Source organism: Lampetra planeri, unplaced genomic scaffold (genome assembly GCF_965212315.1).
Source record: "Lampetra planeri unplaced genomic scaffold, kcLamPlan1.2.h2 scaffold_988, whole genome shotgun sequence".
NCBI classification, from domain to species: Eukaryota; Metazoa; Chordata; class Hyperoartia; order Petromyzontiformes; family Petromyzontidae; genus Lampetra; species Lampetra planeri.
Window position 1 is genome coordinate 15 of NW_027615810.1, and position 16,839 is coordinate 16,853.

A 16,839-nucleotide genomic window follows, 5' to 3' on the forward strand; every position below is an offset into this window, starting at 1 on the left:
AGTTGAAGTCTCAGGCGTTAGCTGTAAATAAATATGTCAGTTATTTTGTGTTCCATCTTTGTCGAGAATACGCAACAAGAGGCACAACTGCTAGCGCAGGTCGTTCTTGCTAGCTGTAGTATCTATGGCTACAGGCATGGTTAGCGTAGCTCGTCACACCTTCTGGGTCAAATGAGCAACGTACAAATTTTACATCTGTGTGATAATAGTGATAACGTATGTAACATTTACCGGGCGTCTACAGGGTCTGTGCTTCATGCCTAATGTAGATCTTTACAGCAGCTGACAGGACAGACGGTGCGTTGTGGGAGTTGGTCACCCTCCGGACACACATGGGTGGTAGGCCCATCCTATTTCTGACATATACTGTAGCGTCCGCCGACACGTGACCCACCGATGACTTTGTTTGCAGTGCTAATCTGCTGTTGCTATAGGAGCGATGTCCCTTTGGCTCACCACAGCGTTTTTTGGAACTAGGGTCCTTATCAATAATGCATGACAGCGATGAGGTCAGAATAAGGTGGTTTACTCCAGAGGATACCTTGTTTAGGACATTTGTTCTCCACTGCGGGTGAGCGTTAGTCTTCACGATGACTCCCCTCACTGCTTGCAGCCAGAACACCCCCCCCCCCCACACGTGAAACACAAGGACACACTGGAGCGTACTTTGTGGAAAAGATCATGTCGTCTCCAGATGCCAGTGTCTGACATGTGTCGGTGTTGTTCTGTGTGTGCGTCGTTTGTCCACGGGCATTCGTATGCGTCACTCATTTCCATGTTCTGACCTCGTGCTGCGTCGCTGGGCGCAGCCCCCGTTTATCATCTTTGATTCCTGCCTGGGTATTTTTGTGACCTTGTTGTCCAAGTTGCATAATATGCTGCTGGAGGTGTGGGGTGGAGGGCAAGGGGAGCGGGGTGGTGGTGCTGGGGGGAGTCGTTGATGTAGGCGGGACACTGATCTAAACTATGATGACAGCTGAGGCTTTCTCCCTCTCACCTCCTCCGTGCACTGAGAGGTGGTGAGAGAGCGGCGACAGGGAGGAACCTTAAAGACAGCAGGGAATTTCGTCATTGCCACAAAACACTTTTCCCGGACGGATGGGAGTGAATTAAAGCACACGCTCTGAACCGTGCAGTTCATTCACGCGGTAAACATAAAAAGATCACACTTGCATGGGTTTGCAACACACACACACACACACACAAACACACACAGTGATGCAGGAGGGGCAGAAAGCCTCTGACTCATTTATTTTGCCATTAAGTGGCTTGTTGTAGACGTTAGGAGGTACGGCACACGTAAGAGTCAGCAAAGATCATAACGTCAGTCACCAGCTGTGGGAATTGTTCACCGACCTATCTGATGACATAATAAGTTAAAAGTCATTAACTTTTGGCATAAAATGACGTGGTCACACAGTGGTGCTGCACGGACCTCTGTCGTTGGCTGGCGTGCAGCGGGGGTTTGATACCTGACAGATGTGTACGGTGTAACAATATGTTCCTGTTGATGATCCAACTCACCCGTACACAGAAGGTGAACAGCTACAGAACAAAAGCAGAAATGTAGAAGTCGTCTCCCCTGTCAGCACCACGTGATTATCATCATTTTCTCTATATCTTACATAATGTTCTTGTGTTCTCCTATCGTTTGCTGATGGCAGCTTCATTACGGTCATATGAAAGTGCGTCTGTGGCCTCATTCTCTCGTCCTGTGCGGTGATCAGATGCTTCGCTTTCACTGCCTTCATTTACTAAACAAACAGTATGTTTTTAATGGGCACAGCGTTCACATGGGGCACGGCGAGGAGCTCACGAGTGGCCAGAAGTCATTCATTTTTCATGTGAGCCAGCATTCTGTTGGCGGCGAGCGGCGGGATGGCTGCTGGCGGAACGTCTTGTCTGGTCTGGGTGTGAGAATAAAGCTGAAGTACGTTTATGGTAATCAGCTGCGATGCAGCTCAGTCCAGCTCTAGTTCTCCTCTCTGGAGAAAACTTGGAAAAGCATAAACTTTGGTACAAGTTGATGGAGTGGCTTTAATAAGACCGCTTTTAATTTACGATTTAATCTACTCGGTGTTACCAAGGTGTGAATTTTTCTGCTCCATACAAACGGTGAAAACACACAGCAAAAGGGCCGATTTTCGGAACACATGTTCCCCTCATGACCTCCAAGAAGAAGTGATTTGGTCTATGTGTTGTTGAGGTGAGGAGGAGTTTGAATGTGTGCTGCTGCTCTTTGTGTGTGAAAGTTAAGAGTTGAAAATGAGTTTTTTTAACTGGTTAAATAAAGGATATTGATTGATTGATTGACAATATGCACCCAGAACAAACATGATCTGTCTTCTTCTAGAACGTACTGAGGAGGTGCTCATGGAAGCTGCTGTGGGATGTTTGATGTCAAGATGGCTGAATCGGGCATTTCATGCACTCGTTTGTTGCCTGGGGTATTAAAGTTAGACTAGGCGTCATATGATCACACCATCATTTACAAATTCACAAAGTGCTTGTTTCCTGTGCAGCTGGCTCTTGCTCCGTGTGACCACAGATCACACCGTACATCTGCGTCAAAAACTGACTCACTCGAGTTGCCCACAGGAAGAGGAGGAAAAAACTGTGTTCTGTCAGAAAAGATTTGTCACCAAACCCCCCCGTAGCCCGTTCCTCTCCTCGGCCTCCTTCTGCGCTGCAGCGACCCCTCTGGTTGATGGCGGGGAATGACAGCGCTCTCACTCGGAGGTATAATACAAGTGGAATTTACTACTCTGTCATTGAACAAAGTGAGATTACTCCCTCCGTTCACAATAATAGCAATATTGTGGGAGGTCTTTGTATAATATTTGCAAAGCTCTTTATATTTCCTCCGCCTGCTGTTTGGCCTTGTAATCCAGACGACCACAATGCAGAGCAGATGCCTTGTTTCTGCGACTGATTGTCCCTCTCAGCACTTAGTCAATAAGAGCTCAGCTCAGAACGCTGTAACGACAAGTATTAATGGAGTTCAAGATCCATTCTGAAGATGTTTTTAATCTGTCAAGCAGCACAATGTGTCAACACTCGTGAACGTGGAACCTTCCTTGCAGCATGTCCATGGATTCAGCCTCAGTTTGCAGTTTTCGGCGTGAATACCTTCTAGAAGGATGTCTGGGGCAGTTTAATCACCCGTCTTAATCAACTTCCATCTGTTTGTATTTGTTTACAGCGAATATGTCTGTGGATCCATTCTACATCACAGGACGGACGTTGATGACGGGTTTCATTACAATCAACGGCACAAAGAGACGAGGTTCAGAGGTTTTGTGTGTCGATGAAACAAAGGGACACTTATACGCGCTGCAGTTTACGCGCAATCATTGTTTTTGCCTGTTTTTTAAAAATTGTATTTATTGGCACCGTGGATGTGAACCGTAACGACTCCCGCCGTTGCATTCCCATAAACACTTCTCTCCTCTTGTGTCGGTGTGACTGCAGGGCACCAGCTCTCAGAGGACAATGAAATCTTTGTGTGAGATGAAGGACCCATGGTGCCTCGGCCTTGTTATTTGGCTTGTTTGCAGAGAATGGGGACTGAGGGGTGGAGGGGGGGGGTGAATGCACGACAGGATGGTAATTTTGAACAATTACCAACACACAACAAGTTCAGAAAAGTCTGCGACAATGATGAGTGCCGATGGGATAAGTTCATTTCCACAGTAAAAGATATTTTTCATCCACCCTGTTTATCTTCCCCAGCGGTGATCTGAATCTTGGGGCTTATTTCCTCCTCATGGTGGGTTTTAACGCCGCCATCATTTCCTGTGTCTTCTTTTCAACATCCTAAAGCCATGTGCACAATGTAAGTGATGACTCCTCTGACGGACTGTGAAGCAGAAGTATTAGCGAGCGTGAGAGGAGCGGCGTCTCGGCAGGCAGAAGATTAAATTATCTCCTTTTTGAAGGTGTGCCGACGCTTCCTAGAGACAGAGGCCATTATTAATATTCAGTGACACATGCATACATCCACAATGATCTCGGACATTTCGTCATGGATCATAAAAAAAAAAATCCCCAAGGTGCCTTTTTCATTCATCGCACAATGAGAGCTGCTGCCACGTGAGGTATGAATCACAACCGTCCCACAAGAATCTATAGGGGAGGGGGGGGGGGCTGGAGAGGGGAAGTGGCCTGTGTTGTATTAGATTGCACAGACAAAATCATATTAGTCTTGAGCATCTGACTCCATGACGGGCTGCTCCGGTGCCCCGCCGACTGACAGGAAGACTAACGAAGAGATTTAAGGGTGGACGTGGTTGACGACAGGGTGTACGCCTGCCGCCGCCACAGAACCTTTTATTAGTCGCTGGCATGTCTGGAATTAGAACAAATGGTCTGCAGAGCATGGTCCTACATGGGTGTGTCAGAGTAGAAACACACTCCATACATTCAAAGCAAGACGGGTTCGAGCCACTGCCGGAGTGAAAGCCGCAAAGGAGCAAGAGGCACATCGACTGTCGGCCCCCGACTCCCCTGGGGATCCCACACGATGCAACTTCTTCTGATGTTCCACCGAATAGAGTCCACCCACAGAATGCTCATTATACAGCTGAAAGGAGGCGTCAACAACATCAGCCAGAGGTTACACATATCCATGGAGAAAACGGACATTTATTGTGTAATTGGGATTTCTATCCTTTTATTCCCTTTCTCTGCTACACAGCCCAAATGAGCTGTCATCCATGATTGATTTTCACATTTCAGGGAGGCCTACTTTGACTAAGCACCGACTATTAGCGAAGCTCTGTCTTGCCTATGGCGTAGAGTGGGCAGTTAAGTACAGCACAGGAAGCAGCTTTGCCTGAGCGCACTCACGCTCACGCACGTAATGTACATGCAAATTGACGCATGTTTAGTTGGGCGCCTGGTATGAACTGTAATGCGTGAGGCAATAAAACCTCTGATGATGTGCAAAACCGAGCCTGCTGTGAGCTTTTCCACCCAGAAGTGTTCATGGTGTTGGTGCCGACAGCGTGCGACTTTGTTCAAGATACTTATGCGTCAGCTACCTACGGCATACGTGTTTTAGCCTTCAAAGTTTCAAACTATTATTTCAGCCGTGCCCAGCAGCTTATTAGCTGTGTATGTATGAGACGTCCTAGAGCTTTCCTCTCTTCCTTACTGTGCGTGTGATGGGAGATGTTTCAGCTGTTTGATCGCAGCATCACTGATGTGAATAGATTGTTGTCCTGTGAAACCAGCTGACTTTCTGGTGTGAGCATCATGGTCCGGTCTCGGTCCAATTGCCATAGCTGTGTTTGATCTGAGCCCTCCGATGCTCAATCCCTAATGAGTCCATTTAACACCAAGTTGTTTGGAGATCAAGAACGGTGCTTTTCTTCAGTGGGAGAGTGTGTCAGCTCTGTGGAATCTGCTCTCTGTTCTCTGTGGACTGGTTCACTAGATGCACATGACAACATATGAACATGTGGTTGGGTGAAAGTCACTTCACTGGAGGTTTCATGAGCAACATCCAACCTCAGTCATGCATAAACATTAGTAAAAGTACAGAATTCCTGTGTGTGTTGCTAACCTCTGATGGCCTTTGACCCTTGACCCTTCGGGCATTGTGACGTTGATTTGTTCGCTCTATGTTTTCTGGATGTCTTCATATAATGATGGACCTTACAGTCATACAAATACATGCATTTACAAAAGCAGCAACAGCAGACAGAAGCGGGTCCAGTATCAGCTAACGGCAGTTAACGGCTGCTAACAAGGCAAAATATCAGAATACAGCAGCGAACTCCACACAGTTGAATAAAAGTCAGAAGTGGAAACATCTGAATGCAGATCAGACACACATTTTAAATCCAGCAACAAGTACCTTCCCTCCTGTGGACATGCATGTGTGCATGGACCTGTAGCACCACGTGACCTTTGACCTAAGGGGATCCAATATTCCCATCTCCGCGACGTCTTCCTCACACCCTGCAGCTGCCTGTCGTGCCCTGTGGGACAATGTCTTGTGTTATAAATGCTAGAGAGGAGGTCACAGAGTCAGACATTTGCCAGCAGGGACCCTGAGGGTCTGTTTTAATGAGAACTCAGTGAAAACAAAGATCAACAGGTTTGAATTTAGAAACATATCATCGAACATGACCTGACTTCATTTATTTCAATTCTCAGCAACTAACTACCATGTGTCACATATAGTACAGGAGAAATGTGGATACACACATGAAACCAATTTCATCCTCATATGTTAAAGCATGTGTTTTGTCACTCAGGTAATGGAGCATCACTTTCAGCTACATGTTTGATAACAAAACATTCAATAGAATTACAACAGAATGAACAATGTGAGGTTCCTTTCACGTCTCTTGTCACATTGGATGTAACATTTGAAACACCTGCATCAACAAGATCAGCCACTGTCTGAGGGAAAAAAAGACAAGAAAAAATAGATGGTTGTGAAAAGTAGTGGAAATGAAAAACCTGTAAGGCGGGTAAACAATGAAATAAACCAAATAAAAAGGAAAAAACTATATTTTAAATAAAATGTTAGTGGAAAAACAACAATACTAATGAGGGAAAAAGTTGAAGACATGTGTAATTGTAAACTGAATAATGTGACCATGAGCAGCTTGAACTGTGGTGAGCCATCATCCACTCACATAGAACTGACACAGCTGCCAGATGTAAAACAGCTGGATGAGTTATGACCAAGCTCCCTCTCCTTCCCTTGTTCCCCGGCGGCTGAGCCTCCGCTCTGTGTTCTTTTGGCTCCTCCTCAGACTGGTGAGGAGACATAGGCCGGGCAGCACTGACAGGTATCTATAGCTGCCATTGACTTTAAATTAAAGCGGGGTGTGAGGTGATCAGTCATAGAGTGAATCAGGACAAAGCCCCAGTGTGATACATGGACTTCCCTCTGTGGGCTTCATGGCAGCACACTGCCATCAGAGCCAGATTACCCCGGCGACCTGCTCTCCTCTGCGTCCTTTCCACCAAACCCAGCCCGTTTACATTCCATGCAGCTTGCTTTTAGGAGCTTTCTGTCACGTCGGTGAAGGCTTGTGACTCACCTCAGGTCAGGTTCACCCTTCGACACCCACTGACACAGTCTGGACATGAGGACACATCTCGACCGACACACTGTCTGTGAAGCTTCTCCGTCATCCTGGGTTCATTCGTCGGCAGGTGGTGTGAAGCAGCTCACGTTTCATGTCCACTAGTTGCAAACGAGTGTCAGTTTGACGCCACCGTAATCTGCTCATGCAGAGAAGGCGAGAAGGCCTTGAGATTCAACCTGGAAGGATTACAGCGTGTTGACTGGACATTTCCTTTTTTTTTATATATCCTAAAACGTTTCCACTGACATTTTTCCCTAAAGTCATTAGAAACAACAATCCTCTCTGCGTATTGCTGAGGTCCGAAATGCATTTGTGTGGGCACCTCCTCCGCAATCATCTGCTCCAAACACTCAACACCTGAGAGAACCAGAGAGGAGCAGCTGGATGGACAGAGGACCGAGCAGAAAACACGATGGTGCAGCAAGCCTCTATTTTCATTGGTTCATGCTCCTTCCACTGTTCAGTAACATGAGGCTCTCACTCCAGCACCGAACACGTTCAGTCCCTCATGTCAACGCAAAGTTTCCTGGACTGGTGGGCAGTTTGAAGAGAACAGAAACACACAGGCTTGTCTGAAATTTTACCTGTATAGCAGTATTAACAGCTGCCTGAGGGGGCGTGACATGCTCCTCAGAACCCCCCCCCCCCCCACCACCCCCACACACACAGTTGTTGTAGTGTAACAGTGAACTCAATGCTCTGACAGGTCCAGAGGTCATGTGACCTCATGTGGTTCACAAACATCCAGTCTCTGGACATCAGGGAGGGGGTTCTTGCTACTTTCTCACTCTCCAGTGTCAATGCGATCTCTCACCGCCAACGACAAATAAGAAATATAAAGACACACTTCCTGGAGATGAGGAGAAGATTCATGATCAGAAGGTTGATGAGCCCCCCCCCTCGTTGGTACCGCACCAGCAACGTCCTCAGCAGAGTAAGACGTTCCGAATGAGAACACTCCTGCAAGGCTAAGGGATTGCAGAAGTGAAAATCACAATTGCTTCAGCACAAATCTCAGCACGCAGGGTCGTCAAAGCCACGTAGAACCCCTGAGAGCATGATAAATGCCTAAATGCATTTTATGCTTTTCCACTTGTTTCTACAGAAGCACGAGGACATAGCATGAGGGACCTCCTCCACATTTTCACCGGACCAATATTCATTCTGTCGAATGAAGTGACAATTGAATAGGAAGAGCATTATATAGCAGACAAGCAGCCGCTGCTCACATGAAAGTCTCCTTTCTGTGAAAGTGCTGCTGCTTCAGTAGCCAGCAGCACTAGATGAGACACCCACAAAGAGACTTCTCACAAAGGCCTCCCTCTGCGCTGCACATTCTTTGACCTTTCTGCTGATTTAGCACATCCTTGTGGACAGCGCGCCTCGCTCCGAGACAAACGCTGCCCGGGCCGACACTTGTGCTCTCCGACCCGTTCGTTCAACAAGAAGAAGTCACATTTTCCGACGGTCTGCGGCAAAACGCCGGGAGTAGATTGGGAGAAACGGCATCGAGTCAGGCTCCCACTAACGTAACGTCAGAGAGAATTTCATTCACATTTGAAACTCAGTCAGACACGTGTGCTCAGTTTGAGTGGTGGGGGCCCATCCTGGCTGTTAGTCATACACACTACGTTTTCCTGCAGCATAACTCTGCTGAATTAATTACTTTAATTGGAAAATGTAGAAAGTATGCAAAGTTAAAAATATCTTAAACATGCTACACATCTCTGCAGGGACAATATGTCCTCCTAGGAACATCATGTTGTAAATAAACACTTAGATTAAATACAGAACATCATTTCCCCATACTGAGGCTTTCTGGGAGCGCTAGGTTTATAAAAGTTGACTTTTTCAATGAATAAAGTACCTTTGGGATGACACTGGAATGCTTGAGGGAATTTACTTGTTTAATTGTTTCGTCATTACATCATTGTCTGCTCATTTTATTTGATTTCCATCTGCACTCATGATACAACTGATTAAACCACAGTTTGATTGCAGACGATGATCCAATTTATCAGCTTAAAAGTGATTTGGGAGCTATCACCAAAAATTAATTAAGCACATCCATGGAAAAAAAAAAAAAAAAAACGGAGGATGAGCAATAAGCAGAGAATCGGGGGCAGCTGTCGACCATCACAACACACACGGGTTTGTTGGTGAGTCCACCGTGGACAAAGAATGATGCCACGATAATTAGTTGACACAGTGCGACTCTGCCTCCTGCCTGTGAGAGCAGGGGTGGGGGGGTTCTGTTAGTACGAATGTGGAAGAATCAGCCTTGAAGAGTTCACTGTGGTCCGCTGCTCAGATGCAAGAACACTCCCACATTGTCATCACGTTTCCAGAGCAGTCATTATCATCCTACACTATTTTACATCATGATCAACCCCTCCCACCCTGGCCGTGGTCTCTTTGCCTTCCTCCCCTCTGACAAAAGGTTGAGGCTGCCAAAGACTGTAAAGGCCCAGCACAGACTGCCCCTCTGATATACACACACACACACTGTCAAAATTGTTAGGCCCCCATATGACATCAAATGAAACCTTTCATCATCCTGTGACATGGGTCATGGACCCATGTCACCTTGACCCATGGTCAAGGTTCATACAAACAAAGACAAGCAAAGACAACATCTGCATCAGGTCATTTTCACATTTTCACCGGTTTGTTGAACTGTTGGTGTCTAATATTTTGACCATGTCAGTTTTCACAAAGAAAACGTTTACATTCCAAGGTGTACCTGAGTGGAGCTGTATCATTTACTTTAGGAACATTACAAACATTTTAGGAACATTTTCAAAAATTCCTGGGTGGGGGGACATTAGAAAAAAAACATTAGAAAAATCAACAGCAAGTGGCAACGAAACAAGGAAAAGTGATCAAACAAGGTGACCATCACAGGTGGAAAAAGGACTTACGAGTTGGATGTGGAGAACTGCACAGGGAGCCAGCGTGGGTCAGCTAAGTTATCCCCAATTTCCACCGGCTGCGTGTGCGTTGCGTTGCGTCTCCGATCCGTCTTTGCTCCGTCAGCGTGCTCCGTCCATTTACACCGGATGCGTTTCACCTGCGTCGCGGCGCCGGTCCGTCAGTCACGTGACCGACAAGTTCCCGTCGAATCACGCGAAACTTCATGTATGTGTGATAAATCCAGGAAGAAACACAAGTGTCTCCAGGTGGAGAAGCAGAGGAGAGTCAGACGGACTTACTTGTGTTTGACTTTTTTTCCCGGTGACAATTAACTTGTTAGTAAATAAATACTAAATAAATAAATGTAGTAAATAAAAATGCACTGTGTCGAAAGTACTAGTGTGATAATACGTAATAGCGTGAAATACGTCTGACGTCAACGTCGAGCGTTTTATTCTAAAAAGTAGTCGAATGTTTTATTTTGTTTCTGTGTTGGACTTCCTGCCCCGCTCGATGGATTTTTCGCCGGATTGCTGCGTCTCAGCTCCGGCATCCGTCAGAAATAGAACCTCTGCGTATCTTCGACGCAGCGCTCCGGACTGACGGAGCTGAGACGGAGCGAGGACGCAACGCACACGCAGCCGGTGGAAATGGGGTAGTCACACACACACACACACACACACTAAACAGCAGACGGAGCGAGGACGCAACGCACACGCAGCCGGTGGAAATGGGGTAGTCACACACACACACACACACACACTAAACAGCACTTGACATAAGATTCAAGGAAGAGACGACAAGAGCAGGCAGAGAACTGGTTTACAGATGGAGGGGGGAGCACACCGTTAAAAAGAGAGGGAAACCAACAAAGGCAGGAAGTTATCCAGCACCACCACATGGGGGGCTTTCAAAATAAAAGTAGTCACATGATCAGGCAAGTCAAACATATGACTTATGCCTTGTGTATCTTAAGTATGCAAGTTCAAGTCAAGTCAAATGTTTAGTTTTTGTCAGTGACCCTCCAGTCCAGTTGGTGGGAGGAACGCTCCTCTACGTTGAATTGATGGACCCGAAACAGGAAACAGATCCTGTCCATGGAGAGGCTGACATACCAAAATGTGGCATCAAACACGTGTTCTCGCTCTCATTTTCCTGGCTGTGAACCACTTTGGACTCATCTCCTCACATCCCCAAGTAAGACCTGCTCCTGAATGTGTTACAGTCTGCACAAACTGGATGATTTATGGACCGCACGTCGACCAACAGATGGGTTTGGTTCTACACTTCCTGATGCTCTGACACCCTGCAGAGACTCTGTGCAACAGTGGAACGGGGCACAACGTCGTGTGCACAGTGTGTTGCATTTAGAACCTCTGTGTTCCCAGGAAAAGAAATGTGTGACACCACACCTGCCGGTTACCTGTCGTCTTTAAGAGTCGATTCTCTGATGTGGTCGGGCTTTCAGCTTTGGTGCATAGAATAAACCAGTGAACTTTGTGCTTTCAGACTCAAGCCACTGAGCAACTTAAATATCCATTCCCTCCTCTCAGCACACCTCCCTTCACTTTGAGGCTGTTCTCTGTGAGTGTTCAGTTTCTATTCAGGATGTGCTTTTACACTAGTGCTGAAAAAAAAATCTTCATTGGCCCATGTTTGGAGATGTGTCAGGGTGTTTTTTTCATTGTCCTGCTGTCAGACTGTACGTTAATGACCTGATGCTCATTAACCTGTGGGGCTGGAGTTTACCTCTCGGTTCAAGGACCAGTCTAAAGGGCTGACTCAGGGCTCTTAGCTGACATATGTGGTTCTATAGAGTGTTGTTAGGTCCTTATGTCTTGTCCGACTTGTTTTGGATTTCAAATCCAGGAGAATCTAATTGCAGCTCCACTCCACGTCCTTAAGCAGCAGAATGGTTGCACACACCTTGGTTGGTTTGTGTTTTAGCCCGCTGATGAACGACGACCTAATGTGTCAGTGTTCAAGCTGCCTTCGTTGCGTGACATCACACCGGGCCTCACTCGTGTGTTCTGCAGTGAATTAAGTGATTTCTTTTGTATCAGTGGTGTCGTGTGTGCGGTGCAGCTCAGCTCCAAAGGGAAATGATCTTCCACACTCCCTGTGAATGAACCTATCAGTCTCCAGCGATGCAGGGGGCTGTGCGCTCTCTGTCTCCAGCTGTGACTGGTCAACAGCTTTGATTTGTCTGTTTCTCAGCTTCCTTCCACTGATTACTGCCCCGTTTGCTGGCATCTGATTGTTGAAGCCTTCGATGTCTCATCTCCTCTCATCCTTCCTCAGCCGTGGCTCTTTATCTCACCCCTTCCTTTGCTCCATTCTCCCATGGCGCGCACACACAAACACACACGCACGCACGCACACACACACACACAGAGTGAGATGCATAAACACCATCCCTGACATCTCCAATGAGGACCTTGTTATCAACTTGTACCCGCTCCGGCTTCTTGTCCGGCTCCGTCTCTGGTCAGATTCTGTCACTAATAGGGCCGCGTCATTTTCGACAGCTGAAATTCCTCAGCTAGGAGGGGTGGCGGACTAATGTCTGATTCACACAGTCACAAAGGCCTTTGTCAAAATATAATATCTGCGTGACACAGGCAGGCTGGTCTCCTGCAAACGCTGCACGCTCTGTGATGACAAAACCAGTTCCGAGAGCTCGCTCAATCTTCCACTGAAATGTTCTTTTTTTATGACATTTAAGAATTCAGTGAAAATACACAGCCTGCTATTCTCGGCTCACACCTCAAAGATGTCCACGTACGGCTCGTCAGATCTGTGGGAAAGAAGGGAAACTTCCTTAAAGCTTCGACAACAACACATATCACAGTTGTTCTTCTCTCTCAGATGACTAATTGTTTCTGCTGGGTCATGCAGGGCAAGAACAAAGAGTTTGTAAGCAAATCTGCTGCTTACTTTGATTGCATCCTTAATATACCGACTGTGTGTGTGTGTGTGTCGCTTTCATCTCCGTCAAAGGGCACTGAGCAGCTGACCAGAGATGTTAACAAACAACTGTGATTTGTGATTCATTTTGTTTTTGTTTTTCTTAGCAGGCTGTTTATCAGGCGTTTGTACCTCATGTACCCCCCATGGTATAAGGAGCGGTTCACGTTCGCATCATCCATTAATCTGTCATTCAAATCAGTCCATCAGAATGACATCATCATATGTCATCTTTAGTGTACAATGTCTCGAGGAGCAAAAACCACAACAATATCAAATTTAACAATCTTGAATCAGAGAATCACCTAGACAGTCTTCAACAGATACTGGGCGTCGTTCCTTCTGCCTGCAAAGAATCTTTTCTAATTCACAAAGAAGGGATTTGAACAAAATCCAAACGTTTCCTTCAGTGTGTATTCAGAGCGTTTTCAGTTGTGTAACTCGACAGTATGACTATTCCCTCTTTGTCTACATCACTCACTCTTACTGTGTCCCTCACTGAACCACCGCAGACAGAGAAGGAGGATTTTCTCCGCAACAACCCGACAAAACAGACAATTAAATTCAGTACCTGAGAGCGGTCGAGCATTTAAAAGGAGCGATTTGAATTACACTGGGACGTTAGGTCATCAGCCAGGGTTTACGGAGTTCACCACTGTGGTGTGTGTGTGTGTGGGGGGGGGGGGGCAACCTTGAGCAACCCCCTGCAGCTCTAATTGCTGATGTGCAGGTAGATGATGTGTTGGTTGAAGCTGTATGTCAGCCCCCACTGTCGACAACAGACAGCCTCTGAGCCTCGTTGCAGCACTGCAGAGGGTGAAGTTGAAATATTTCAGTCAACAAGTAGATGATTTGTAATTCATGAACAAAGTGATTGATAGGAGCTGAAACTACTTGATGAAACATTGTGTCCATCTCACATATGTAAGTTTGTGTCTTTTTGTGTCCTTCTTTCTTTGTGTCTTTGGTGCCACAGCCTCTGCAGGATGTAAACCAGAACAATATAGAAATAAATGGAACACTGTCGTGATTTTGTGTGCATTCATACATCATATGAGGGAGAAAAAGACGAATGTGTCTATTTAGTCGTATGGGCCTTTCTTATCTCGCCCTGAACACCCCCCCCAACACACACCACCACCACCTCCCCCACCCCCCCTCTCTCAAGGGCTATACCGGAATCTGATACTGCACAGGATTTCAAAGGTTGTCTCAAAAAATAAGAAGATAAACCCCTGACATCCAGGAGTGTGGGGTGAAGTCGTGTGAAAAATAAACCTAATTTCTCTTCAGGGTCAGGGAGTGGTAGGAAATGACTTTATCTACTGTCTGACCACATCTACGCCTTTCCTCCGAGACGCAGCCCTGCGGAGTGTACTGCAGTACGCATTCACTGGGATACAACACTGGGTTTTCACTGATGTACAAATCCCAAACTTAATTACCAAGAGCTGAAATGGAAATGAACTCAATTATGTAGCTGTTACTACTTGTTTGCCCTCTAGTCTTTTTTTGTTTCAAACTAAATGCATTTCTTTTGTCATTTACTAGTTTATTTTCTGTGAGAACAAAATCTATATGTATTCCACAGTCTTTTTCTGCAGGCAAAGAAGATAAGCGGTTTTTTGTCACTGATCCCACACATGATTGACTCTTTTGGGTCGTACGTCTTCACTGACGAAAAGTCGACTTTGGAAATTGACTGATGAAATATACGTAGTATTTCACTGTTAAAGAGAATGTTTTTCATATTTCTGGTTTGTCACCGTTCCTTAGAGGTAGAACCAGAATGCACTGGGCTCGTTGGAGTCCGAGGACACACCCACTGGAACGCTTTTCAGTCAAACTATCAGAGACATCCGTGAATTACACAGCACTTTTAACAAGGTACAACTTTGGTACACTCCACACTGACAGGGTGACACTTAATGCCAACTGCCTTGTCTCAGTGAAACTATCAGTTCAACAAGGAAACAAACAAACAAACAAACAAACAAACAAACAGATAAGCACCAGCAAAAACATCCCCTCCTTGGCAGACGTAATGAAAATGGCAGCGAAAAGACCCCTCTCTACCAGCGACGTGTCCTGTTTGACTACCCCCTCCTTAATGTTTCATGTGCATAGATTTTCTTCTCTTTGCCGTTACTGTGTGAGGAAACAAACATCAGGATTCATGGTCTTTTATTATCATGACATGCTGACATGCTCAAACCCACTGTAGACATCATCTATCCTGAGTGATGCCCACATTGGTAGAGTCTGTTGATCCTGAGGACGTCCATGTCAGAGAGGCCGTTCCTCTGGCCGATGGCAGCCGAAGAGTCAGGGATGGGGGTCATCGTCACTGCTCGGTTCTTCCCAAAAGCAGTTCTACACGTTTGGGGATATTGTGACAGACATGAATACTAGGATATTGGGTTTCCAGAACCATTTAAACTCAGGACTGTTTCTATCTGTGTGATGTCTCACCGCCCGTAGTGCATCACAGAGGTGTAATCGTACGGAGTGTTGAGGTTGTTGGTGTCCATCTTTTTGAAGTTAAATTTGAAATCTGGTGACGAATGGATGAAACACAGTCAGAGTTTGATCAGAATGTGTGTTCATGGTAGAAGCCCATCGCGTGCAGCAGTTCATGCTGGATGATGCCTCGTCGGACACAGCCGAATCTCTGCAGAGACAACACCTGCCTTTGTCCGATGCTCCCCATCATGGAGGAGCACCTGAGTACAGGCAGACACGGCGTGATGTGGAACCTTGTTGGAGTGTTTGATCGCCCGTGTCCTCGTGTTCTCAACTCACCCACTTCTTGGTTCAATGCTCAGGTACGCCCTCTGCCTCGTACGGGGAATGAAACGGATGCAGGTTTTTTTCTCAACCGCTCTCATGGCAAGTAAGATCTCTGTCGTCTCAGTTTGATCTGGCGTTTGAAGAAGTTTTATCAACAATCGCATTGATCCAGTGGGCGAAACCTGCAAAAGGTCCAACCTACCGTATACTTCACTGATGATAAAAGGGATTTCCACCCTCCCGCTTGAAGACTTCCTCCACAAACAGCTGTATGCTTTATTGAAACACTTCATAGCCGTCCTTGTTCTTGGAACCACAATGTCTCCTTCCATCATGAACTCAGAGGATCCTAATTGAAGAGATTAGGAAAGGAGTTGGACATGTTCACAGGTACAGCAAACGTACCAACTCTGAGCACCCACCGTTGTTCATCCGTAGAATGGTTGTTGTCATGTCCTCCATGTCCTCATGTCCTCCATTGTCTGCCAAGATGTCTAATGAATAGAGGAAAAGGACAAATGTTTGACCGACCACGGACTTGAATGTACTTTGATGGATGTGAGCAGTGAGAGTGTTTTACCATCGTCGGCGCCATGATCCTGAGGCGAAACAAACAACAGAAAGGAGCCACGTTATCTTCAGGTCATGGACTGACAATGTGCAAACAGTGTGTCAACACAGACCTGATGTGCAGTGCAGGCGCCCAGCAACAGCAGAGAAAGAACCGAAATCAGCATTCTGGAGTCCCTGTTTCTGTCTTCAGACGCGGCGTTCCCTCCACTAGTCTCGGATGTTGAAGCCCAATCAGGCTGAGGTTTATATGCAGGCGGTCAAGGTGTGTGTGTGTGTGTGTGTGTGTGTGTGTTAAGATTAGTGTTAAGGTGTGAGTGGTCTCTGTCTTGGATGTGCAGCTGGTGGGTGTGCTGAACCCACCCTGTGCACTCAGTTGACACCCACCAGGATAATCTCATTGTGTGGGGATTAAGGAAGGTCCAGTTGTCAAGTTGCTGAGCATCACTTTTAACATGACGGTTTCTTTAAGCAGCAGGCGACGCCGGCC

The 16,839-nt window shown here is 46.4% G+C and overlaps 1 protein-coding gene across 1 annotated transcript; it reads right to left on the bottom strand.

The window, feature by feature from the left end:
- Positions 1-15,240: 15,240 nt before the first annotated feature.
- Positions 15,241-16,241, bottom strand: LOC144742328 (low choriolytic enzyme-like; the record flags this gene model as incomplete). Its single annotated transcript, XM_078624802.1, is given in 6 exon segments — positions 15,241-15,362; positions 15,462-15,558; positions 15,561-15,712; positions 15,792-15,909; positions 15,982-16,128; positions 16,202-16,241. Coding segments are annotated over 6 exon segments (676 nt in total), but the record flags the coding sequence as incomplete, so codon positions are not given.
- Positions 16,242-16,839: the final 598 nt, after the last annotated feature.